The sequence below is a fragment of the Sabethes cyaneus genome, chromosome 3 (genome assembly GCF_943734655.1).
Source record: "Sabethes cyaneus chromosome 3, idSabCyanKW18_F2, whole genome shotgun sequence".
NCBI lineage: Eukaryota > Metazoa > Arthropoda > Insecta > Diptera > Culicidae > Sabethes > Sabethes cyaneus.
Window position 1 is genome coordinate 226,220,286 of NC_071355.1, and position 26,460 is coordinate 226,246,745.

The 26,460-nt window shown below is 41.6% G+C and overlaps 4 protein-coding genes across 4 annotated transcripts; 2 read left to right on the forward strand and 2 right to left on the reverse strand.

Annotated features, from left to right (window-relative positions):
- Positions 1-4,935: 4,935 nt before the first annotated feature.
- Positions 4,936-6,283, reverse strand: LOC128742563 (mitochondrial ribosome-associated GTPase 2). Its single transcript, XM_053838962.1, has 2 exons — positions 6,016-6,283; positions 4,936-5,948 (listed from the first exon to the last, which is right to left on the reverse strand). Exons 1-2 carry the CDS (start codon positions 6,157-6,159, stop codon positions 4,938-4,940), a joined length of 1,155 nt encoding a protein of 384 aa, XP_053694937.1. The 5' UTR covers positions 6,160-6,283; the 3' UTR covers positions 4,936-4,937.
- A 2,708-nt stretch (positions 6,284-8,991) lies between these two features.
- Positions 8,992-10,233, forward strand: LOC128742564 (WD repeat-containing protein 82). Its single transcript, XM_053838964.1, has 2 exons — positions 8,992-9,805; positions 9,873-10,233. Exons 1-2 carry the CDS (start codon positions 9,106-9,108, stop codon positions 10,115-10,117), a joined length of 945 nt encoding a protein of 314 aa, XP_053694939.1. The 5' UTR covers positions 8,992-9,105; the 3' UTR covers positions 10,118-10,233.
- Positions 10,234-10,317: 84 nt separating this feature from the next.
- Positions 10,318-13,800, reverse strand: LOC128742562 (alanine--tRNA ligase, cytoplasmic). The gene is made up of 3 exons (XM_053838961.1): positions 13,650-13,800; positions 11,797-13,480; positions 10,318-11,737 (listed from the first exon to the last, which is right to left on the reverse strand). Exons 2-3 carry the CDS (start codon positions 13,453-13,455, stop codon positions 10,493-10,495), a joined length of 2,904 nt encoding a protein of 967 aa, XP_053694936.1. The 5' UTR covers positions 13,456-13,480; positions 13,650-13,800; the 3' UTR covers positions 10,318-10,492.
- Positions 13,801-19,505: 5,705 nt separating this feature from the next.
- Positions 19,506-23,004, forward strand: LOC128741924 (aspartate--tRNA ligase, mitochondrial). The gene is made up of 6 exons (XM_053838049.1): positions 19,506-19,663; positions 19,723-20,187; positions 20,347-21,441; positions 21,505-22,053; positions 22,110-22,232; positions 22,307-23,004. Exons 1-6 carry the CDS (start codon positions 19,523-19,525, stop codon positions 22,886-22,888), a joined length of 2,955 nt encoding a protein of 984 aa, XP_053694024.1. The 5' UTR covers positions 19,506-19,522; the 3' UTR covers positions 22,889-23,004.
- The last annotated feature ends 3,456 nt before the right edge of the window (positions 23,005-26,460 follow it).

Consider the following 26,460-nt stretch of genomic DNA (forward strand, 5'->3'; position numbering starts at 1 on the left):
CGTATCCTGCATTCGTACGAATAGTTTGCTTCGAACGAATCGGGAAGCACTATTCTCATATTCGAATGAACAAAAGGAAGGGGCCTTCGAACGTTCGAATTGATTCGAACGAAAACAAGAATACGAATCGGCTCAACTTTCGAACGAATATCATTCGAGCGAAAACAAGAATAAGGGTGATTATATGATTTAAACTAATATTTTTGACAAACTAATCTATTTTCAGAGAGCGAAATAAGGCGCTATATCCTTGGCCAATTGCAGCATGGCTTCTGGTCTAAATGCCATTAGGTCATCCCTGAGGGTCCGAAGTATCACTTAACCAATCAGTCCAATAGCAGTTTAAAACCCACATTAGAGTTAATACAATTTGTTGACGATAGTGTGAGTCTTGGCATAACCATCCAATCCAATTTTAACTTCGATAAATTTATATTTAAGCAGTACGGAAAAGTGTATGTAAGCGTTCGTACGTTGTACGTCACTACTCATTTCCTTAATACCGACACTAAACTAAGACTCTTTAAAAGTCTAATATTACCTCACTTCATTCCTTGTGATTTCCTCCTTTTGGAAGCATCAGTGTACGCGCAATCCCGACTATAAATAGCATTAAATGTATGTGTACGATACGTATTCGATTTAAATAGGTTCTCCAGAGTCTCCCACCTTCAATATCGTCTGATAGGCTGTCCATTCAATGAATTCGCACCTATGCGAGGTTGTTTGTTTATATTCAAGAACAAAACTTCCAGGCTATTTACACGAAAAATTAATTATTTCGCGAAGTTCTCGTTCTAGAAAATATGTAATTCCACGACACTTCACTTCCAGTTACAGTTGCTCTTTCTTCGTGAGAGGCATTTCGATTTGGAATTCATTACCAAATAATCTTACGTTAAAAAATTCAAAATTAGAATTTAAGAGGAAAGGTTTAGAGCACTTTAATTAGTTAATTTGATAAGTACTCATTTGGAGATAGATAGCTTCAGTGATGTACTATTCTGCGTAAACTCAAATGTAACAGTTAAAAGAGACAGAAGTCTCACGTTACTCATTATCTTGAATAAATAAATGAATAAATAAAATAAAATAACCTTTTTTAGCGAAGATACTCCCTACGACTGTAAATAAATCATTATCTATGTATATGGGAAGCGTTTGTTATGGGAGGTCCACGCTTTCTTCCTTCCCCTTGATTCCAAGGAGTTTAATGGAATTTTTTCTACTTGACACTCTCTGCGGTACATGCTGCGCAGATGGCCTGGCCGTTGACAAGAAAAATATTTGATTCAAATAATCGTCATTTTCCAGGATGCCTTCAAGAATTGGCTGCGTTAGTGTGAGATTAGAGATTAGATTAGATTTGAATAGGTAGCCGTACTAGGGCTTACGCTACCGAGTCTCGTGATGGGGCTACTATTTTACACTGTGCCTCCTTCTCTGTTGGTATACGACCTTTGTACCCACCGGGGTTAGTTACCCGATCTCCGCTAAGGTTACTCGTATTCCGGCTGGTACCACGTGGAGGTAGGGACAGGACTTTTTAAATAAGACGCTAAAGACCACTATGGGGTCTGTTTTACGCATTATCCAACCATCCACAAAAGAAGCAAAACCGTGGGATTAAACGTCCTTTCTAAAACTTGACTCTTCTTTATCGACAGGCTACGCAGCCGGTTATTAGAGTACAGGAAAGATACGGGGCTAGTGCAAAAATCCTACTGACTCTATGTAGGAGCACCGCCCAGCCGAGATTCCAACCTACGACGAATGGTTTGTTAGACCAGCATCGTACCTCAAAACCGACTAACCATTTACCAGGCGTATGAAACTGAAGGGTAAAGAAGTAGCTAGCATCTTTTTACGCTTCCTACACGTCCGACACAAAAAGAAAAAAAGCAAAAAAGTAACTTTGTTCGGGAGCTTACCAATACAGATTCATCCGAGGCTGAAGTTAGAGCGGGCTACTCACAAATACATTTTGTCCGAGGCAAAGTTTGTTGTGGGCTAGATGAGATGTTGGCTACACGAAAAATGTATGGGAATGACATTTGTGACAGCGGGGTGGTTTTCTACGTCATTACTCACTTTTACGAATCAAGTGTTATCGGTATAGTCTGTAATAGTTTTACGCTCAAGTAAAGCACCGATTACTTCCGATATTCACCGGACATTGCGATACTGTACAACTGTCTTCTAATAGAAAGCACACTAAACCAACCGAGATATAAATTTTGGGTTCATTAACGAATTCCTTTTTGGACTTGAACTGCTTTGAACTGGATTCATATAGTTCAACTTTGCAACTACGTAACACTTATGCCTGGAAACGAAAAAAAATTAACCGACAAGGTCAAAATATGAAACAGGCGCGCACGCGCGGATGTTCAGAGACAATCGATGGTAAACCTGCTTAAGCCAGAATCTTGCCGGCTAATATCTCATCTCTGAGGCTGATTATCGTTCGAGTTTCTCTTAAACTACTGTTATGCAGGAACTAAATGGCTTCATTTGTTCCTACATAACAGTAGTTTAACAGAAATCGAACGATTTTCGAGAAACAATAATTTGAAACGCCTCCGTTTATTAATCATGCTACTTACCAAGACTGTCAACAAGTTTTGCTATTATTATCTTATTTTATCCGAACTACAAATGGTGAGTTCGAATTACACTTTAGATAGCTATATAGAACCGAGTTGCGAAAGGTTGGCCGAGCTACAGGTTTTCCCAAGCACTAGATATTCTAGACAGGAAATCAGCTTCCCCTTTTTATGTCATTGCGCGACAGCGATAAACCCACTTGTCCGAGTAACAACTTGAAACTAACTGAAGAAGCTGCGAAAATGTGAAGCGAGAAATGTGAAACGAATGCACGATTTTATTTGTCTTTTTTTTTTTCGCCAGACTCTATGTTTCAGTAACAATCGAACTACCACAACAAACTCGAACAGGCCCATCCCGGTTACTACCAGACATACCGCATAGCAATTTCCGTCGGTTTTTCCTGTCGGCTCCATCACTGACGACAGGACTGCATGCACTAACGAGCGCCGAGAACCGGGGAAGCAGCGCCGCAGTAGAGAGGAATCGGTGAACGTTTTTTGTGGTGTTTTCCTTATGCTCCACCACAGTCGCACATCATCATATGACAGTACACATAACCAGCGGAACATCTGAGAGGAGGAGAGCTCCAGCTGATATCCGTGCCGGTAGTATGGGATCGTCTGTTGTTGTTTTTGGGCAAAGCAAAGGGTGGTTAGCTTTGTTAGATGTTCATATTTAGACACTCCTATATAAAGTTAAAGTGCCAAGGATTTGCCAAGGTAAAACTTAATCAAAAGACTCGCAAATACAAATTAAAATATGCGTCAATGTCTCACATTAGGCAATCAAATATGGTAACGATTTTATTAATCACCTTTTCCCCAATCCTACAAGAAGTAGTCAGTAAAGGGGCTTTTTTATGTTTTTCAATCACACGCATGTCAAAACATGCGCGGTCAGAATGATTAATGGCATTTTTACCCTACAATGGAGACGGATGTATTTTGCTAATTTGTTGAGCCAACTATTTTTAGCTACCTATCCAAATTTAGCCCGTCTGCCAGATTATAATCGACTTTTACACAAAAAAATAGTAGCATAAATTAGACAAAAATCAAATCAAAAGCAAAAATGTTTAGCAAAGTAAAGCGAGAGCTTTCCCATTTCTGCATCAACAGCATGTTAATCATATTATTCATTCCGTGCTTATTTTTGGCCCGGGGCGCCATATAGAAAATAAACGGAAAGCCTTCGCAGCCACATTTCTTATTTATTTTTGCTGGCGCTGTGCCACCGAAAGGCTACGATGACCTTTCCCATTCCCGTTGCCGCTGGGCAAGTCCTGGCAAAGGCACAGAATTTCTATTAGAACGATTCATAATTAAACAAATGAAACTGCGGAAAGACCCTCTTTCCCGAAAGAGGACAATAAGAAAGATTAAGATGGGGAGCAAAGTATAACTCATAAATTTTCGTATTTTAATTTGCACAGGATGATTCACCCTAGTATGCATTGTTCAAAGCAGTAAATCAGTAATACGAAACCTTATTCATCTATGGTGGAGCCCTTTGCGGACGCGGTAAAAAATCTATATTCATGAGCTAGTCGCCAGTATAATATAAATGAAAGTGACGAAAAAAACCGTCTCGGTAGAATCTATAGCTATAGATACCTGTATATTGTAAGTATGGGTACTTTTCACTCAATCGAAATATGTATAAAAAACAAGAAAACTTTCATTCTTATGTTGTGGCTCAGAAAACTTCCTATATTGGTAATGAAAGTTGTCTGAACTAAAACGGAAGAGTAAACTTTTTGTCCTATCTGCATCTCGAAGTATTATAGGAAGCAAAATAAACTCCACATTCACGTTTCATTCTGGCTGCGATATTGCCAACTACTGTTTAAAGGAATTTCCACTTATGTCTGGGTTGTGAAATTTCGACAAAAAAAAATCTGAAAGCTTTCCAAGCCTGAATAAATTCGAAACAATCGCGATAAATCTGGAAAAAACTGGAAAATCCAGATAAAATAAAAGGATTAGCATCTGGCTTGTCAGGTCCTAGCCGGATTTAGTTAGCAATTGATGTAACCGCATGAATGAATCAGCAGTTGCTTAGTTGCTCCCTATCTGACAAATTAAGAGCATCGTTTACCGCACTGTTCGTCCGTCCGCTGTTTCGTAAGTCGTATAAGACCACGAATATCGTGTACGAAATTTCTCCATCAAGTTGTGAAGTGGAGCACATGGTTAATTACTTTTAACACCACTAGAGAAGTGACAGGCTTTATACATGATTACATCATCGTAATTAATAAATTAAATCATTTAGGGAGAACACGAAATTTATACTACAGCCAACTTATTCAGCTAATTTCAGCGGTTTCATGTTCCACCATCCTTCGCTTCCGGTTTCTTTTCTAAACTATCATAAATTGTCCTTATCTCTTTCAGCAACTCGGCCACATTTGTTCCCATTTTAGCACTAATCGAAATAACAGGAACATCAACATGGTGCTCCAGGAGCTGCAAATTACGTTCCGACTCCGGCAGGTCAATTTTGTTAGCGATAATAACTTTTGGCCGATTAGCCAACTCCTCGCTGAACATACTTATCTCATGCATCAAAGTATGAAAATGATTCCAGGGCTCTTCTGCGGACACATCAACAACAAACAGCAATATACTACAACGTTCCGCATGCTTCAAAAACTGGATTCCCAATCCTTTGTTCTTGTGTGAATCTGGAATCAGCCCAGGCAGATCTGCGACGGCAATCTGTTCGTAATCGTCATACTGAACCATCCCTAGGTGAGGTTTCAAAGTAGTGAACGGATAAGATGCCACCTTCGGTCGGGCTCTCGAAATCGCTCTCAACAAAGTGCTTTTCCCCGCATTTGGAAGCCCGATAAATCCAACGTGTGCCATACTTCTCAACTCCAAAATGTAAGCCTTTTGCTCTCCTTCCCCGCCAAATTCCGCAACTTGTGGGGCTTGTTCCATATCGCTGGCAAAGAAATGGTTACCCTTACCACCGGCACCACCCCTCGCGGCAACGAACATCTTTCCCTCGGTGTCCAGGTCCCCGACCACCTTTCCAGAGTTATCCTTCACGATTGTCCCCAACGGAACTTTCACCATCGTATGACTGGCATTTTTTCCATGGCAATCCTTGTTTCCTCCTTTGTCGCCACTGTCCGCACTTAATATCGCCGTAACATGATTCAAGTCGCGAACATCACAAGTGGCCTGCAGCACTACATGCCCCCCATTACCACCGTCTCCTCCATCGGGGCCAGCGTTTTCATTGCACCACAACCTTAGAAAAGAAATGCAACCATCTCCACCCTTACCACCCACCGCACGGATGTGCTTACTATCCACAAAGTAGTTTATCTGTCAAGTGCAAAACAAAATTTAAGATGCTGGTAAGCATTTCAAACCTGTTAAACGAGGCACTTACCGTGGGTTTATCCGATTTTGGCTTTTTACTGCGTAAGGCGATCGCCACACGTTGAGAGGAGAAATTAGCGTTTGCGGGTGGAAGAATTGACCGCTGCCGGGTAACCAAGCGGCAAGAAATGCGTCCTACCAGCGATGACCACATTTGCGAGCGGGACGAAAAGCAATTGCCTGTCTTACCGTTGAACTTCAAAAGTTATAGAGTCTTTTGCAGTCTTTTTACGTGTTTAACTGTACCGAGGCCGTACCGTAAAAATCTGAGAGTAAAAATGATCCGGTTTGTTTTGGTTTGATAAGGATAATGTGCGCGTTCACGGTGTTTCAACTCACCATTCTTGAGCACGTTCACTGTATTTGTTAGAATGGTTAGAAAGAATACATCATTTCGCTCGTTCTTGTTTCCTATCCCCGCTGATAGTACGCAATTCAAAGAATATCTGACCAAGGTACGTAAGTTAGAAATCTGGCGTAACTTTTTATTAAGCCTAGTATCCAACTGAAAAGAAAATAGCTCAAGAAAAAATCCTGGTATTTACCGAAGAAATTTTGACAACTGCAAGGCAAGCAATTATCTGTCATTTTTTCTTGTGGTAATAATTGCGCCGGATATTATTCCGTACGGAAAAGTGACGTTTCAATTCACTGGCATGTAAAACTGCGCCATCTGAAAGTAAAACAATATTTCTTGTGAGGTGCATACTGGTAAAGAAATCGCAAACGGAAAATATTTTCTTCAGCATTTCTTGGCCTATCTTTTTGCCCATTTCTTTTCAGGTCGATACTAGGCTTTAGCTATGACGGAGCCGAAAAAAATTTTGAGGCCTGTTCGCTCTTACATGAAATCCACCCCATCGACATCTCTATAACGAGCTGTATGTTGTATAGTGAACGTCAGCGACAGCATGTCCTGGGCTCAAAATTTGACAGCGAGCCTAAATCAGACTGCTGGCAGTTGAGTGAAACACAGTGCTGACATGCTATCTCATTTTCGCACACACGAGATGTTGGCAGGAAAACATGGTTGCCTACCGATGGGGTGATGAAATCCCATGACGAACTGTCAACGTGTGGGTGAAAACAAAAGCAAAAATATTTCTCTCTCTCTCCCTCCCAAAAACCAGAAAAATATCCACAGCTCCGTCATAGCGAATTCCCGGTTAGGCGCGTCCGGCAGAAATCGAACAAAAATCTGGCAGCGAAAAACTTTTTCAGGCACCCACTTAGGCGCGTCCGGCAGAAATCGAAGAAAAATCTAGCAGCGAAAAACTTTTTCTGCCAGACATACTGCTGGATTTCTGGCCGCCGTCACCCGTGAAAACTAGCAGAAATGACACATCCGATTCGGGCAGAAATTTTGCCTCGGTTTTTCTGCCGGATTTCTGTTCGATTTCTGCCAGAGGTTTCGAATAAAAACCGGTTTTGTACCAATTCAGCTTTCCCTCCTTTTTTGGAGGGTAGTAGCAGCGGACTGTAGTAGCACGAAGCGTGCAATATACAGGTTAACAATTTAATTATACCTGCTTTGTCATGTTCCATATTATTCTCTTACCTTTTGCCCGGAACTGCAAAACTGATGAACCGCTTTTCTCCTGCCTCAAAGTGTCACATTTGACATAAAGAGAATCGGGTGAAAAATAAAGACTGGTTCTGTTCGATTTCTGCCAGGCGTCCGAAATTTTCGTAAGTGGGCAGTTTTAATCTGCGCTTCAAACTGAATGCTGTCAGTTTAACCGAAACGCAATCTCGGTTAATTTATGAACGTTTTGACAGCACTTCGATTAAAACTGAGAGCTAATCGACCTGAGCCAGGTTAATTTATGAATTCGCTATAATTTGGATCACCCCATTGGCAGGCAACCATGTTTTCGCTGCCAACATCTCGTGTGTGCGAAAATGAGATAGCATGTCAGCACTGCGTTTCACTCAACTGCCAGCAGTCTAATTTGGGCCCGCTGTCAAATTTTGAGCCCAGGACATGCTGTCGCTGACGTTTACTGCAGTTCGATATAGAGATGTCGATGGGGTGATGTGGATGAAAAGGATTAAAAAAAACCAACCCGGTAACAATGTGACAGCTCCCATACTAATCAAACGTGCCTAAAACTGCTGGTTCATGGTTCACGACAGATGTTTGAAAGCAGCGTAAATATCGAAGAAAGAGTTTATTATCATTTGTTTTGGCAAAAAATCCCTTGTGCATATAAGATCTGAATTGATTTATTATGTCAATAGAGTATTTTACGAACTGACAACATTATGCCAAGTACCAAAACGTTTCCGGGGTAATAACAATAGCAGCATAAGTGGTTCTTGCTCTATTTGGTTCTGTCATGTAACAGATTTTTTTTGTACAAGTGCAACGATCTCTATTGCTTGAATTAACTCTTGAATTTTGCTTAACTTGTTCTGTTAATGACAAAATCGATCCAGCAATCATGAAAGAGCATTTCATTTTAAATTGCGCAGCGGATAGCTTTCAATGAAACACGCAATATTTAAATACTTTAGAGCAGACAACTCGTACACAAGAGTGACAATCTTGTAATAAATACCGCTTTTTATCTTGTAAACAAATCAATCAAACAACCCACCAACAATTCAAACAGTTTTACCGAAAACATGAAACAATGCTGAAATAATCAATACGCACTTTTCAAATCGTTGTCCAGACAGCTTTTTGCGTTCACATTTGACGAAACAAAAATTAACATTTCCTTTGGAAATCGAAAATGCGTCAATTTTGATCGGCACGTAAAAATGATCGTCGCGACATTTTTGACACTGGCGGGTGTTATGGGAAACTATTAATAACTGTCACTTTGTTACAGGGTAGAAAAAAACAAATTCGCCATAAGTCACCTTGGCTAGATATACTTTGTAAATATGCCGCGATTCGCCACTTCGCCCGAATCAATATGGCGCTTCGCTTTTGACAATGTGAGACGGAAAAGAGAACGCCGACTGGAAAACAAAACGTTTTAGCATTTTGTACTTTCGCATTTTGTTGAAAAACTCCAAAAGTATCCTGTATTTCATTGCCAAACGGACCTGTGTCTTTTTCTACCCCATCAAGCTGTCTACCGTAATAAAAATGAAGCTGATCGACTCGGTCGTTCGAAGCTTCAAGGTCGCTAAAGTGTTCCGCGAAAACACGGACAAGATCAACGCGATTGACTTTTCCTCCAATGGGGAAATGCTAATTAGCTGCAGCGAGGATGATCAAATTGTGCTGTACGATTGCGAAAAGGGAACTCAGATTCGAACGGTGAACTCGAAAAAGTACGGCGTTGATTTGATTCATTTCACCCACGCAAACAACACGGCCATTCACAGCTCTACCAAGGTAGACGACACAATCCGGTACCTTAGCCTGCACGACAACAAATATCTGCGCTACTTTCCGGGTCACACGAAAAAAGTTATTTCCCTGAACATATCACCCGTGGAGGACACTTTCCTATCCGGTTCGCTAGATAAAACGTTGCGCCTGTGGGATCTACGGTCGCCGAATTGCCAAGGCGTGATGCACCTGAATGGGCGGCCAGTGGCCGCATATGATCCAGAGGGGCTTATTTTTGCTGCCGGTGTGAATTCGGAAAGCATTAAACTGTACGATCTGCGATCGTTCGATAAGGGACCATTTGTGACGTTTAAACTGAATCAGGAAAAGGAGTGTGACTGGACGGGTTTAAAATTCTCTCGGGACGGAAAGACTATCTTGATCAGTACGAACGGCTCTATTATTCGACTGATTGACGCCTTCCACGGAACACCACTGCAGACTTTTACCGGTGAGTAGGATAAGTTATCAGTTTGGACTATTGTTTTTCATTGACCGCCATGTGCTTCCTTCCGCAGGGCATTTAAACAACAAAGGTGTACCGATAGAGGCTTCCTTCAGCCCTGATTCACAATTCATCTTTTCGGGAAGCACCGACGGACGGGTGCACGTGTGGAATGCCGATACCGGGTACAAAATTTGCGTCCTCAACGGTGACCACCCGGGCCCGATTCAATGTGTGCAGTTCAATCCGAAATACATGATGCTAGCTTCGGCCTGCACCAACATGGCATTCTGGCTACCAACGTCCGAGGATGCCTAGTGTAGCAAGCTTCTTTTGTAATAATCCCATTGGGAGAAGATAATTAACGTGGAAATCAACTATTTTTAGTTAAATGGTTAATTTATAGCTATTGATAAGGAAAAATAAACGTTTCTAGAAAGGAACTACCACATTTTTGTCTGTTAATTTAATTATTTAATTGCATTGGTTCTTTCAATTTAACAAATTTCACATTTTAGGCTAGAAAAGCTTTTATTCGTTTTATCAAATTTCGTTATAAAGCCGAACATAATTGATACGAATGAAAGAGATGAATAATTTAAAACTGGACGAAATAATCAACAATCTAATCATGGTGGTGTCGAGCAAAATGATTGAAACTGTAAATGCACTTTCGGTACCACATTGTGTATTTTATGATAATTTTGAGGCAGCAAACTGACGGGCCAATTGCAGAATTTCATCCACCTTGTCGAAATTGCCTCCCGAAGCCTGAGCCGACTCGGGTTTGCCACCACCCTTTCCGCCCATACTGGGGGAAAGGTGCGATATCCACTCGTTTGCCTTGAGACCTTTCTCCACGGCGGACTTGGGAACCGAAGCTAGGCAAAAGATTTTCTTACTGTCCGGGTCGGACGAAACAAACAGTGCCGATTGTTCGGCGTTAATTTTGCGCACCTCCTTCAGAGCGGAATCGAGTGCCTTCGTATTGTTGAAAGCCTCCAACCGGTGGACTAGGAAGGGAGCGTCCTTGTTTGCCAACGACAGTTCTTTGGCCTTTTCTACGACTGTTACAGCAACAGCGGCCTTGGCAGCACGTTCCTTGTCGTCCAATGCCTTTTTCAGTGCTTTAAGTACGTTACGAATCTCGTCCTTCTTGACGTACGGAATGGTGGCTTGCGAGACGTCTTCGTTCAATTCTACTATCTTCTTGACGTGCTCCTTCGCTTCCGAAGCGGATTTGTCGGCATCAATCGTGGCCTTAAGAGCATTCAATTCCTGTTCCAAGAGTTCGGTCTTTTTCAGTGCCTTCAATGCTTCCGGGCCAGTTAAAGCAACAATTCGTCGAATTCCTTTGGCAATTGCCTCTTCGGTAGTTATGACGAAATCAACGATGTGACCCGACTGATGGAGATGGGTTCCACCACAAAATTCTACCGAAGTTTCGGTACCAGCAACACCTTCGGGGTTTGCTTCCAGATCGTCAACCGGAACGCCAAACGAAATTACGCGAACGGGATCCGGATAAACTTCATCAAAAACTGACCGAAGGCCTTTAATGGTTTTGGCGACTGCTAACTTGGATTCTTTAGCGTAAACCGGCACATTTTTTCGCACCACCTCACGAGTGATACGTTCCGCTTCAGCAACCTGCTCGATGGTCATGGCAGATTTATTGGTAAAATCGAAACGCAACTTTTCCGGTACAACCAGCGAACCACGCTGATCGGTGTCCTGGCCAAGAACTTTCAACAATGAATGGTTCAAAGCATGCGTAGCCGAATGATTCTTCATCGTTAGTTGACGTCTAACCGTGTCCATATGGCAAGTGACTTCATCACCGACACGCAACGTCCCTTCCACCACACCAATGTGCAGAATGTAACCGCCACGGTTATACACAAGATTCACGTTGAACTCAGTACTTTCGTCGTTAACCTAAAAGAGCGAAATATTGTAAATAATTCTGTTGATTAACGCCATAACATTTCGCTTACCTTCACTAGATAGCCTTGATCATAAATCTGACCACCGCTCTCGGCGTAGTAGTTTGTCTTGTCCAGAATAACTCCACACTCCTGGCCAGCCTGTACTTCATCCACAAAAGCGTTATTGAACCGAAGGGCAAGCACCTTTCCGTTGCACGACTCAAACCGATACTCTGCCAACGGATCGGTACTGTCTGCCTTGTAACGATATTTGAACGAATCGTCCGTCGTGGGAATCTTCTTCTCTTGCAGCTCAGAAATGGCATGCACATCCAGATCGACGGTGGCCGCTTTCGATTTTTCCTTACCCTGCGACAAAATGTATGAATGGTGTTTGGCCTTTTCGTAACCCTCCATATCGATCGTCATGTTTTTCTCTTCAGCCATCAGCTGCGTCAGATCGATTGGAAATCCATACGTGTCATACAAACGCCAAGCTACATCACCCGGAATCACCTTGCAATCACCCAATTTCGCAATGGTACGATTTAGTAAATTACGCCCGCGCGACAATGTCTTAAGGAACTGTTGCTCTTCCTCGTTGATGATATTCTTAATATGCTGAGGATCTTTCCTAACTTCCGGGAAGGTATCACCGAGTAGCGATACGACTGTATCAACCAGCGTGGCAAAAAATCCAGGCTTAGCGTTCAGCTTTTCAGTTCCGTAGCGAACGGCGCGACGAAGAATTCTCCGCAGCACATAGCCACGTCCAGTGTTATCCGGAAAGCCACCGTCGGCCAAAGCGATTGTTATTGTACGAGCGTGATCAGCCAACACCCGGTAAGCCATGTCAATACCGTCGGCGTCATCCGATCCGACGCGACCCTGGTAAGAGGGAGCTCCAGTACCTTTCTGAATGGCATCGAACAGTGGAACGAAAACATCAGTATCATAGTTCGATCGCTTATTCTGAATCACCGACACCAATCGTTCAAAGCCCAACCCACAATCAATATGCTTTTTCGGCAGCAGTCTCAAAGAACCGTCCGCTTCTCGGTTGAATTGAATAAACACCAAATTCCAAATCTCCAACACATCCGGATCATCCATATTGACCAACTCCGGAACACTGCGACCACCAATGCGATCAAAATGCAACTCCGAACAAGGCCCACACGGACCGGTCTCACCCATTTCCCAGAAGTTATCCTTCATACTACCCGGTAAAATATGCTCCTCTTTAACACCCAACTTCAGCCAAATTTCCCGACACTCCAAATCCGGTTCCAGCCCCGACTCCGGGTGTCCGCCAAAGTAGGTCACGTACAGTCGCTCCTTTGGCAGCTTCAACCGTTCCGTCAGCAGCTCCCACGCCCAGGTGCAGATCTCCTTCTTAAAATAATCACCGAACGACCAATTTCCCAACATCTCGAAAAATGTATGATGATAAACGTCCTTTCCTACATCATCCAAATCGTTGTGCTTACCACCGGCACGGATGCACTTCTGCGTGTTGGTCGTACGGACCCACTTGGACATTTCGCTGTTTGGATCAGCTGTACCCAAGAAAATGGGCTTGAACTGGTTCATGCCAGCATTTGCGAACAGCAACGTTGGATCATCCAGCGGAATTGTCGACGACGAATGCACATAAAGATGTTTCTTTTCTTTGAAAAAATCCAGAAAAATACTCCGGATTTGCTTGGCAGTCAGCGAGTTATCCATCTTGTCTCAGACGATCACGATTAGACTGCAGAGAAAAAAAAACGGGTTTAGTTATCGATTTACTTTCACTTTAGTCTGCCAAATGCAATATGTGGCAATCCAACAGCTATAGTCACTCGCGACTTGCATTGCATGATAATTTCATCAGCTAGATTGTACTACAAGAGGGTGTAAAGGTTAATTCCTTCGCTTACCCGGAAAGTTTACACTGATTATCTAATAATTACACTAGTTCCAATAAGGGAAAATTAAACAGGAAAAGCTTTGATTCGCAGTTTTCAAGAAAACCGTGAACAATCAAAGCCCTGGCTACAAGAACACTGTCCACGTTTTTATGCACACCCGAGAAAACACCTAAGCTTTTAAATACGAGGCGGAGTGGAAGGCACTGTTTTTTTTTCTTTTTTATTTGTATTGTCAAAGCTCAAAGCGAGTAGTTCGAAGAACCAGGGATGCCAGCCAGATTGAATATTTTGAAGTATTGTCAATTGCAAGGAAAATTGTACCATCCAAAGTGCGATATCGCTCATAAAAGTGCTATTTTGCATTAAATCGCTTCGGTATCTTCGGCACACTTTTTCGTTAGCTTCCAAGCAATAAGTGCGCCGAAGATACCGAAACCACAGAAAACAGACATCCTAGCAGACATCCATCTTAACCGCGCAGGATGTGTAAAAGCTCAACCGCCATTTGGGAAGTATGTAGTAATGCTCCCGTTAGGCGGCGCTCATATCACTAACACAACAAGCTTTCATTGTCTTGGTCAGTCTATAGACCAAATCATCATACCGTCAATTGACAGATACTGGCGCCCTTGTTTACATTTTGGAAAAGTTTCCTTTCCGCTTATAGCGAATGTAGCGTGTTTTTGAACATTTTACAGGCATAATGGCTTTTAAATTTAGTCCTAATGCCCTTTAAACTCGGTTTAAACAACAAATTTGCCGTTTAAACAGCTGAAACTTTTTTGGACTCTGCGGTCTGTTTGTAAACAAGGGCGCCAGTATCTGTCAGATGACGTCACCTTGATTTGGTCTATACCAACCGTATGAAACTGAAGGGTAAAGATGCGGCTAACATCTTTTTACGCTTCCTACACTCAAAATATTCTGCACATAACTAATAGTAAATTTCCATATAAAAATCCATATGATTATCATGAGCCGCATATAAACACGATCCTTCCAGAAATACACATAAAAATTATACGCGTATGAATAGTATGTGCAATTATACACATAAAAATTATATGAATATGAATAGTATGTGCTAATTTTTCGCTTGCACATAAATGATAACTGTTTGGCACATAAAGATCATTTACTGGGCACATTGCAAAAATCTATATGTGGGACACATAGAAACTACACGAAAAGTTTTCTCAGTGTACACGTCCGACACAAAAAGATAAAAAGCAAAGAAGTAATTTGGTTCGAGCGCTTACCAATACACATTCATCCGAGGCTGAAGTTAGAGCGGGCTACTCACAAATACATTTGGTCCGAGGCAAAGTTTGTTATGGGCTAGATGAGATGTTGGCTACACGAAAAATGTATGGGAATGACATTTGTGACAGTGGGGTGGTTTATACTTGCAAAACTCTCGTCACATGCTCATCAAAGCTTTTCACAGTTGCTACAGTAACTACCATATTGTTTATACATGTGAATGAGAAAAGTAAACAACATTTTCCGGAGCAGATTTTTATTGAATTATTCGTTTTTGATCGTCCCGGTAAATTATGTTTCTCTAAATTAATAAAAAATTACTGCAATGAATTAAATGAACGTAAAATGAATGACGCCATGGTGAAGTCAGTCCTAGAGTCTACCAATGTTTAACTAAATAATAGAACAATCGAAGGTGGAATCAGTAAGAAAAGGATGACCAAAGGAAAAATAAAAATTCGGAATACTGCATCTTTTAAGATTTTTGCAATTTATCGATATATATTTATTACACGCTTAAAAAATTTGACCCACTTTCACGAAAAGTGGAACAGCTCAAAACATGCGTATATTTTACACACTATTTTGAGTAACTCTTACTCCTTTTATGAGTTCCACCGTAGAAGCTCATTAATGAGCAATATTTACTCATAAATGATTGCCATTTCACCCAAAACTGAGTAGTACTTACACAAATCACGACTAAATTTAACTCAGTTATGAGGTCGACCTAAACTACTCAGAATTGAGAAATTGCCATTACTCATATTTTTGGGCTGTTCCACTTTTTGTCAAAGTGAGTCGGTTTTTACTCATTTTTGAGTTGAAAGTCACTCATTTCTGAGTTAATCTTATTCATTCGCGGGTTAAATTTTTTAAGCGTGTAGAAACTTCCTTTTTACTTCGACAATGTTTACTAATAACCAGTAGGTATATTATCCTTGCTGTTAAAATGTTCGATAAAATTGTGAGACTTGGCTGTCCTTAGCGTGCGATTGATGGAGAGATTGAAGTCCGTCCTATGTACTTCCTGTATGTATGTTGAAATAGTACCTGGTAGTAACGCTTGATAGATTATTCCAATTTTTATTTCAAATTGTACATACCTCAACAAAATAATTCGATTCTAGATTCGATTTATACTCCTCACCAAGTAATTTTTGAAATAGGCAGTTGAATGTTTATATGCAACGTTGATTATTACCGTGGACCCCCGTTCGTTTGACCGTTTTTAATCTGAACACTTTTTAATTTGAACCCCGTTGGTTTGCACGATGTGCAAATTAAAAATGGTTCAAACGTCATACTCAATATGACATCATTTGCTTATGCAGACAATGCACATAAACACGATTTATTTGTGCTGATCTAGTGTGTTTAATCTGTTTCACATTGCGTTTTCCCAACGATTATGGTAGAAATCTGATCGGAGAATGAATATTCGCTGCTTGCAACTGCCAACTGAATCAAATCACCAAAACAATAACAAAGAGCAGGGCAGCCAGTTCACACAAGTTCCAGCATATTTAGGGTTACCAGTTGTTCAAATTAAAAACTAACCCCGTTAGTTTGAATGAGGAATCGTTCAAACGAATGGGGTCCACTGTATTGAAATTCAATAAACAGATTCGAGCCAACGTCGTTGCTACAGTAACTGGCTTAAGGCCCCCATACACGTACGTACATGTTGGGCGAAAATGTTGGTGAATTCATGCTCGTCCAACATGCTCGCCGGTGTGTGAGTGCCACGAACCGAGCTGACAGAAGAAAATGTTCGGCTCGCCGCTCGACCAGAATGACCCTCCAACATTTTGTTCATTACCAACCCAACATATGCGTACGTGTATGGGGGCCTTTATAGTTGCTAGTAACTCGAATATGCAGAACATAGCAGAAAAATGAATTGATTCTGGCAACTTGGATGTAGTTTATTTGGAGCACGCTAAGAGAGATGTCGCTAGTGTTTTGTTTAAAGCTTTACACATCATTTGAACGATATTTTATATGAACATAAATGTCTGTTCTCTGTGACTTCACCCCGTAGCAAAATACCTCATATACCTCGTCACAATTAGAGTGACTATATACAGAGTGGCGCCAAGTCATCCCAAATGTATGCAATGCGGTTTATCCTAGGTTTTTCTTTCTCTTTCCTGCATACGCGTTGGATAGGTTGTCTGCTCGATTGGAATGACACTGACAGATAATTATCATTCCAATTTTGACATTGTCGCCACTCTGTATATAGTCACTCTAGTCACAATTAGAGAGCCTTAGACTAGAGGCTCTCTAGTCACAATCATCGCTGATCTCACTGACAGTTAATCCAGCTTTCCACGAGCGATAATGGCGGATATTGAGCACAAGTGGGCACAATCTTTTGACATTCCTTGGAGGAGCGTCGAGTTCGCCCTGACGGAGTTACTATGGAATGGATACATTCATGATTGTTTGTTGTTCGAGTGTAAAAGTGTAAACATTGTTTAATTTTGCAGATCAGCTGAAGTGGAACATAACCACACAGAGAACAGACATTCATCTTAATCTCGTGCCACGTGTAAAAACTTAAAAGTATGTGGTAATGCTCCCACTAGACGGCGCTCACGTCACAAAACAGAACAGTTGTATCAAAGCATTTGGGAGTCGCTAGTTGCTACGGTAACAGATGAATTATTTGCTCAATTTGCCAAAAACAAAATAAGCAAGAAATCGATGCGATAAGATATCTCTCGGATAGTATATTTTATCTAGCATTTATTCCACTGTTCCGTATTTTTTAGCTGCATTAAAGTGGCATTCGATTTCCAGACAATCACGTCGCCATCCACCAACATTGGGATGCAATGTTGCGGGCTCCGCGCTTGAAAAGCTGGATTTGTTGATCGCGTTTCAGCACATCAGTTTCCAATAGATTCAGTTCAATTCCGAGGGCATCATCACTGATCGACGAACGGGTGCAACTACGTGACAATACAGATCCATTTTTATGATGGCAAAAGGAAACACCTCACTAACTTTCGTTTTTAAACGCAGTGGACAACGAACTGACGAGAGCGAATCCTGCACCGGCAATGGCTGCACTGGCTCTGTTCGTACTCTATCCAGCTTTCCACGAGCGATAATGGCGGATATTGAGCACAAATGGGCACAATCTTTTGACATTCATTGGAGGAGCGTCGAATTCGCCCTGACGGAGTTACTATGGATACATTCATGATTGTTTGTTGTCCGAATGTAAAAATGTAAACATTGTTCAATTTTGCAGATCAGCTAAAGAGGAATATAATTGAACGGACAACAAGTTTTATGGATTGTGGCTTTGCAGTTTTCGCAAATTTCAAGGAGAATGTCCAAATACGCAACGGAAAGTTTCTTATCAAGTCGAGACGCTGTTCGAGAGCAAACTTGACAACGGCTCGACCAACATGGAGTTGAATGTTTGCGTTAATGTGTAAGAATTGTGAAAAAGTATTCTGATCCAGTGTCGCCAGCAAATTATGGCCGCAAACCACTATAAAAGTTTGAATCTGTTTAGTTATGTTCCATTTCAGCTGATCTGCAAAATTAAACAATGTTTACATTTTTACACTCGAACAACAAACAATCATGAATGTATCCATAGTAACTCCGTCAGGGCGAACTCGACGCTCCTCCAATGCGTGTCAAAAGATTGTGCCCACTTGTGCTCAATATCCGCCATTATCGCTCGTGGAAATCTGGATAAAGAAGAATTAAAAAGCATTATTATTCAAAGAGAGTATAAAATGTTTATGTTAACTTACCTTACACCACATGCTTTTTACCAGAAACAAATTGTATAAAAATATATACATGTTGTCCTTTAATAAACAAGCACAGCCGTTGCTAAAGTAACTGACACTGGAGTTGCCGGTTATTCAAATATGCAGAACATCGCAAAAAAATATATTGAATATGGCAACATGGCACAAGCGTAACGGGTGCACTCTGAGATAGATGTCGCTAGTGTTTTGTTCAAAATTTTACACACCTTTTGAATGAAATTTTATATGAACATAAATGTCTGTTCTCTGTGATAACCATACGGATTCAAAATTTTATAGTGGTTTGCGGCCATAATTTGCTGAAGGCACTGGCTCAGAATACTTTTTTACAATCGTGCGAATTAAACATTCGAAACATTACACATTAACGCAAACATTAACTTCATGTTGGTCGAGCCGTTGTCAGTTTGCTCTCGAACAGCGTCTCGACTTGATAAGAAACTTTCCGTTGCGTATTTGGACATTCTCCCTGAAATTGCCGAAAACTGTGAAGCCACAATCCATAAAACTTGTCCGCCAGGGCGAACTCGACGCTCCTCCAATGAATGTCAAAAGATTGTGCCCACTTGTGCTCAATATCCGCCATTATCGCTCGTGGAAAGCTGGATATCGTTTTTACTGGCATCCCTGATAAATGTACTCCACTACTGTCAATCTTTCCGAGAAAGTACTTTTTTACTTTTTTCATCTCCGGTAAGTAGTATGAGTGTGTGAATTTGTTTTACGGTTTTTAAAGATTTCTTACGAAATTGACCGATATTATTAAAAGTACGAGTTGTTCTAGTTAAGTTTAATGTTAAAATTACATCATCTGCAATGTTAGCTTCTGTATACTTATCGCACTTGTCTGCAAAATGCTGTTTTCCTTTTCGACGCTTGTATCTAGTTAAACCTGAAGTACTATCGTATCAATCTCTCTACGCACCGGTATCCGGACATTTTACAAAACTTCATTCGGTTAGTATATTATTGTCATTTATCGATTTGTGGATTAAACCATTGAACCCTATTCACAGCAATCGTATAGCAGCTCATCAATTATTGGCTACAAAATGGACGAGTTCAAGCGCAGGCGTCTGAACAACAGTGCGGTTCCCGGCATCTGGGATACGCCCGTGGAAAACATGGTAGGCGCACTAACAGGCTTACAGCGTGAGCTCCAGAGGGAGGGCCAAAGGGAACTCCAGCAGCAGCGCGACTTTCATCGGGACGCACATCGTCACAGCAGAACCGGCGCTCGTAAAGTGAATTGCGGCGAACTGCGAGAGTGGAACCACGGCGAAATGGTCGAACTTAGCGGAAAGGTGACCGAAAACCGGATGGGAAAGTTCTTGGACGTACGCGACGTTACCGGTTCGGTGCAAGTTGTGTCCAACAATGTTCCCGCTCAGCTGCACAAACGGGTTACGTCTATTGGAAAGGATAGTTATGTGACCATTGTGGGACGCGTTCAGGAGCGTCCGTCCCGTTTAAAGAATTCTGTAAGCATATCTAGTTTATATCGTTATTCCTGAATAGTTATCAATATTGCCTATATTGATGACTCATAAAAGCTTGTCCAACTTATAAAACCAAATCATAAAGCTTATCTTAGCACATGTGACGCAATGCAAATAATAATATAAAATTTCATTTCTCAGAGTATCCCCACCGGTGGCATTGATGTTATGATTGAAGAGATATTGCACATCGAAGGTGAGCAGCAGATGGGTAGAAATGCTAATTTCAACAAACGAAACTATTCGACGGTGGCTTCGCTAGCACAGGCTTTTACACGTGCTGTTACCAGCCAAGAAATCGAAAAATCACCGTCAGATAATATTTTAAAGTACTTTAAAAATCGAAAGGCCATTTGTAGTGAATTTCGGCTGAAGGACGTCGGCAAAAAGGTTCAGTTGGTCGGATGGGTCGATAGTAAGAACAAACACGACCGGTTTTTGTTTCTTCGTGATGGTCATGGGGCAGTCCAGTTGATGGTGGAAAATGTGTCCTCTCAGGTGAAAAACAATATCCAAGCCGCTTTGGCAACCTCAATCGTACTGGTTAAAGGAACTGTACTTGCTCGACCGGCAAATTGTGTAAATACCAGTCTCGACACCGGTTCAATCGAGATCGTCGTTGATGAATTTGAAATTTTGAATCCGGATGACCCGTACAAAGGTCCAGAAGCGATAGAAACAGCTGATACTTCGATTGATGAGTTCAGCACTAGCCGGTTTACCAACCGAACGCACAATTGCGGTGAATTGCGTCTAAGCCACGTCGATCAGAACGTAGTGCTGTGTGGCTGGTTGGAGTTCAGCCGAATGAATAAGTTCATCACCTTGCGAGATGGATATGGAACAACACAAGTTGTCGTTCCAGATGATATGGTTTCCGACGTTAATCTGGGTAACGTTTCGTTTGAAAGCATTCTCCGTGTCGAAGGCAGTGTCAAGGCCCGTCCAGCGGGACATGATAATCCACGACAATCCACCGGGCAGATTGAAGTTGTTCTTCAAAAAGTGGATGTTCTCAATGAAGCCAGGAAACGACTGCCGATTGACTCGAAGGAGTTCAACAAAGCAAAGGAGAATCTTAGAATAGAGTATCGATACATTGATCTCAGAGGGCCACAGATGCAGAGGAATTTGCGGCTTCGTTCACAGATTATCATGAAAATGAGAGAGTACATGATTAACAAGTGTGGATTTGTAGAAGTTGAAACGCCAACCTTGTTCCGAAGAACACCAGGAGTAAGTATATCATATTATTACTAAAGAAATATGATTGATTATTATTTGTTTCGCATTCTGCAGGGAGCGCAGGAGTTCGTAGTTCCAACGCGCAAGCCCGGTCATTTTTATTCGCTGGTTCAAAGTCCCCAGCAGTTTAAACAGATGCTGATGGCCGGTGCAATAGATCGCTATTTCCAGATCGCTCGTTGCTACCGAGATGAAGCAACTCGTCCGGATCGTCAACCGGAATTCACGCAACTTGATCTCGAGCTGTCGTTTACCGATCGCGACAAGATAATACAGCTGGTAGAAGGTGTATTGGCCAATTCCTGGCCCGAGGACGATGACCCTCTGAAAGTGCCATTCCAACGAATCACCTACGACGAAGCAATGAGTCGGTTCGGAAGCGATAAACCGGACACTCGCTTCGGTTACGAGCTGCGAGATGTTACGGCGAAAATGAACACCAACGAGAAGGTTATGTTGGGACTTGACCCTTCCGTTTACCGGGCTTATGCCATCGTAGTTAAAGAACCACACAGTGGAACGCCGACAGCATTTAAGAAAAGTTTGGATGCTCTTTCCAAAGAACACCCGAAATGCAAACTTGTGTTCAATAATGTCAACAATGTAAGTTAATTTGAGTTATGCCTGCAATTTTTATGATAGCGTGTTTTTTTTTATAGGACTGGTTGAACAGCTCTATTGTCAAACTATTGGATCATGATGTAGCGAAGACGTTAAATAGTCATTTGGCATTAAAAGCTGGAGATCTTTTACTGCTTGGTTATGGACGAGCTCCAGAAGTGGTGAGTATTTTGAATGTCAATCTTTTTTTTTTGTTTTGTGAATCTAATAATCAAAATGTTCATTTTCGTTACAGCAAGAAATGATGGGAAAAGTGCGTTCAGCTTTTTACGAAAACCTTGAAGCTAGAGGTCTTGTTGAGAAGCGCTCATCGATCTCGCAAAACTTTATTTGGTTGTATGACTTTCCATTGTTTGCCCAGAATGACGAAACTGGAGGACTAGATAGCGTGCATCATCCTTTCACAGCTCCGCATCCGGATGACGTGGCTAAGCTGAAACAAAAAGAAAGCCTGACCAAGCTTCGCTCGCAGTCGTTTGATTTGGTGTGGAATGGCGTGGAAATTGGCGGGGGATCCGTTCGGATTCATAATGGCACGCTGCAGAAGATGGTCTTGGAAGACATTCTGAAGGTCGATCATGGTCATCTGCAGCATTTGTTGGACGCACTGGAATGCGGGTGTCCCCCGCATGGTGGTTTTGCAATCGGGCTCGACCGATATATTTCACTGCTCTGCAATGCCCATTCCATACGGGACGTGATTGCCTTCCCGAAAACGCTGGAAGGAAAGGATCCTCTTTCGAAGGCACCAGTGCCAATCAGCGAGGAGGAGAAAAAAATATACCACCTTTCAACGGTGGAGTCTACGAAGAGCTAAGGTTTTTCTTTTGCCCGTGGTTTGCGTGCTGATCGCTGTGTAAGTGTGGTAATTATCTATGACTATCAATACCGATTATTCGGTATTATTCGATGTAATAAATCATCCGTTGTGTGGAGAAAGCTTGTTTTAGCTCATCAGTTTGACGAAAGATTTGTATCATGTTCTTTTTAAAGACATTTCTGCACATTTTCCTATAAAGAATTACAGTTGCTCATCGCCGTCATCATCATTACAGGTAAATAGTAGGATAATAAAAAATTTAAGTTAAATTCCTATGATATATCTATGCGCAAATATATAAAATTTCTCGACTGCGCTCATTGCAATCCAGTTGTGAGTATGATGTACTTGTCTTCACGGAAACATGGCTTAGAGCTGATAAAAGTACAAGAAACATAAAAAATTACTTTCAGTTAACAGGCGACATATAATGGTGGAAACGGCAAAGCTTTTAAACTATATCAACGACTTTTTGGAGCTAGTTTAATCATCGAAACTTTATTTTGCCGATGATCTACAATTTTTTCGTGTGATTGTCACTGGTATCAATTACTTCGCATTACCTACAATCAGATATCAACCTATTGCTAATTTGGTGCGGTGACAATGATATGCGTGTTGACTGCAAAAAATTTAAGGTAATTTCCCATGATCCAGTTAATCTTCCATGTTATCCAGACTGTTGTCAGTTGATTGCACTGTAGCCCAGAGAGGCAGAACCAGAGACTCATGACGACGAGGCTTAGCCAACAACATGGGGGCTGTAGACGAGAACGTGTCCTGGCAACAGGTGAAAGTCATAGCGGGTAACTGTCGGTAGTGGAATTCTCTGATTTCATCCCTTTGTTTTGCCGGACCGGCGAACAAGCACAGATAGGTGAAAAAGTAAGTAAACAGACAACGCCGCCTACAAAGTGCACCCCAAGATTTTGTTATGTCGTCTATCCTCAATAGCAAGAGAATTCGTAGGGCAGTATCAGTCGGGCTTTATGGGGCCCATTTTTCGAATTTTCACTTCAATGAATCCTCTAGAAGTATCGGAAGTATAACGTACCCACGCTTCATATTTTCGTGGATTCTCAATAGCAGATAATAAACGAGAACAGTTTTCCGGACAAGCTAACGCGGCTGAACAAAGCTACCCTTGACCCAGTGATGATGTGCTATATACGAATCACGCAGAGGGTTGTGGCACGGAATCAGCGGAACGATTGGTTTGACGTTGAATGTACATATGAGGGTGATGGATGAGGAGAACGCTGCGCGGGTGGCCAAAATGCGCGATGCCACACGTCAGAACGTGGAAAGATACAAACAGAAGATGTAGCGAAACAAAATCTTTCGGGAATAAAAGCGCTACCGCTACGGAAGAGCAGGAATCTGTAGAGTTGGAGCGGCTGCATCTTTCTCAGGAAACGCGAAAGCTATACCAGAAACTGAACGGATCCCGCAATGGCTTTGTGCCGCGAGTCGAAATGTGTCGGGATCCGGCAGTATTCTGACGGACGATCGTAAGGTGACCGATAGGTGGAAGCAGCACTTCCACGAACATCTGAATGTGGCCCAGGAGCTATTTCGACCGTGCAACAAATGGGGAAGAGGTGCCAGCCCCAACGATAGGCGAAGTTAAAAAGACCATCATGCAGCAAAAGACAATACAAATACAAATCAGCCGGGAAAGATGGTATCGGAGCGGAGCTTATTAAAATGGGACCAGAAAAGCTGGCTGTTTGTATGCACCGGCTAATTGTTAGAATTTGGTGTACGGAACAGCTATTGTGTAGGAAAAGAAAGATGGGGTTACCGTTTTGATTCAAACTTCGAACACTTAAGCCATGCTAAAACTTTCTTCAAAGTAAAATGTTCGAAAAGAGCTTATTTCTACCCCCATGAATGGTTCAATAGCATGACAATTTATTTATTTTCATGGAAAAATTTTAAAAATGAGGATAAAATGTTATTTTATAATGAAAAACACTAAAAAACTGCTGTTCGGTTTTGATTCAAACTTCGAACACTTACATGGTCGACTTTCAAAGCTCGAATATTTCAGTCTCAGACATCGAATACTTGTATTACTTTGCAAAGTATTAATGCTTTTAGTGTCATTCAACTTAAATAAGTGAAATTACATCCTTTTTTTAAACACTGTCCTTTTAAATCCACCTAACAGTGTAATTTAAATTTTTCACACAATAATTAGTTTCAATCCATATTTCTGAAGTCAATTGCTAATATTCTCGAACTCCATGAACCACATCTAAAGGAAGTTTACTTTCTACAGCTTTATCAACGCAGACAATTAATTTTCCCTAAGGAAAACCCGGAAAAACCGGATATTATTCGTGGGTGTTCGAAGTTTGAATCACACCTCAAAACGTGATTCAAACTTCGAACACTTTTTATTTATCTAATATCTTTAAAATAATGCATGAAATATTGTATTTTAACCATGCTTTAGTACATATATATCTTGCACTTACCTAATAATCGCGCAATGGGAAGGTAAACGTTCTAAAATTGGTAAAATAATGCAAACGAAAAAACAGCTACTTTTGCACGAAACGCTAAGAGTATGCGAACGAAGTTAAAATCTGAGTTCTCACTGTTTTCCAGCGCCTGCTGATTTCTTACAACGAGTGCTACAGTTCAATGCCATACCTCACCGGATAGAGGACATTCTAACGAACACGGTGGTGTACAATAAGCTTAATATTTTATCATATTAGCGATACTAACGAGCATTTTATTCTGAAGTGTTCGAAGTTTGAGACTGTTCTAAGTTTGAATCAGAACGGTATCTGCTCGATCTATAAAAAAGGCGACAAGTTGGAATGTGAGAACTATCGAGCGATCACCGTTCTCAATGCCGTTTAAATATAAAATGCTGTCTCAAATCACTTACCGCCGGCTATCACCAACTGCGAACAGATTTGTGGGAACTTATCAAGCCAGATTCGTCGAAGGTCGGTGTAAAATGAATCAAATATTTACACTGTGGCAGATCCTCCAAAAGGGCCGTGAATATCCGAGTTCCCACACACCGTTTGTTCGTTGACTTCAAAGCCGCATATGATACCATCGATCGAAAAGAGCTATTGAAAAAACATGGACGAGCACAGCTTCCCCAGGAAGCTCATAAAACAGCTTCAATCTACGATAGTTGGTACACAGTGCTGTGTTCAGTTTCCAGGTGTTTCGTCAAGGTGATGGTTTCTCATGCCTGTTGTTAAACAATGCGCTACAAGGTGTTATGGACCGACCGGATGTCAACCCGCGGGGCACGATCTTCAACAAATCTAGTCAATTCGCCTGCTTTGCCGATGACATGGATATTATCGGCAGAACATCTGTGGCGGTGGCTGAACAGTACACCAGACTAAAGCGCGAAGCAGAAAAGATTGGGTTAAAGATAAATGCGTCTAAAACAAAGTACATAGTAGCCACCGGAACCGAGGCCAACCGCCGCTTAGGCAGTAGCATAATGATCGGCGGCAATGAGTTTGAAGTAGTCGATGCATTTATCTACCTTGGCTTACTGATAATAGCGGACAATGATACCATCTGTG

Excerpts from the sequence above, each read along its gene's own strand:
- LOC128742564 (XM_053838964.1), top strand. The coding sequence starts at position 9,106 with ATGAAGCTGATCGACTCGGTCGTTCGAAGCTTCAAGGTCGCTAAAGTG. Across the intron at positions 9,806-9,872 it reads ACCACTGCAGACTTTTACCG|GGCATTTAAACAACAAAGGT; the intron begins GTGAGTAGGATA and ends TTCCTTCCGCAG.
- LOC128742563 (XM_053838962.1), bottom strand. The coding sequence starts at position 6,159 with ATGTGGTCATCGCTGGTAGGACGCATTTCTTGCCGCTTGGTTACCCGG. Across the intron at positions 5,949-6,015 it reads CAAAATCGGATAAACCCACG|ATAAACTACTTTGTGGATAG; the intron begins GTAAGTGCCTCG and ends TGCACTTGACAG.
- LOC128742562 (XM_053838961.1), bottom strand. The coding sequence starts at position 13,455 with ATGGATAACTCGCTGACTGCCAAGCAAATCCGGAGTATTTTTCTGGAT. Across the intron at positions 11,738-11,796 it reads ATCAAGGCTATCTAGTGAAG|GTTAACGACGAAAGTACTGA; the intron begins GTAAGCGAAATG and ends TCGCTCTTTTAG.
- LOC128741924 (XM_053838049.1), top strand. The coding sequence starts at position 19,523 with ATGTTAGCTTCTGTATACTTATCGCACTTGTCTGCAAAATGCTGTTTT. Across the intron at positions 22,054-22,109 it reads TGTTCAATAATGTCAACAAT|GACTGGTTGAACAGCTCTAT; the intron begins GTAAGTTAATTT and ends TTTTTTTTATAG. Across the intron at positions 22,233-22,306 it reads ATGGACGAGCTCCAGAAGTG|CAAGAAATGATGGGAAAAGT; the intron begins GTGAGTATTTTG and ends TTTTCGTTACAG.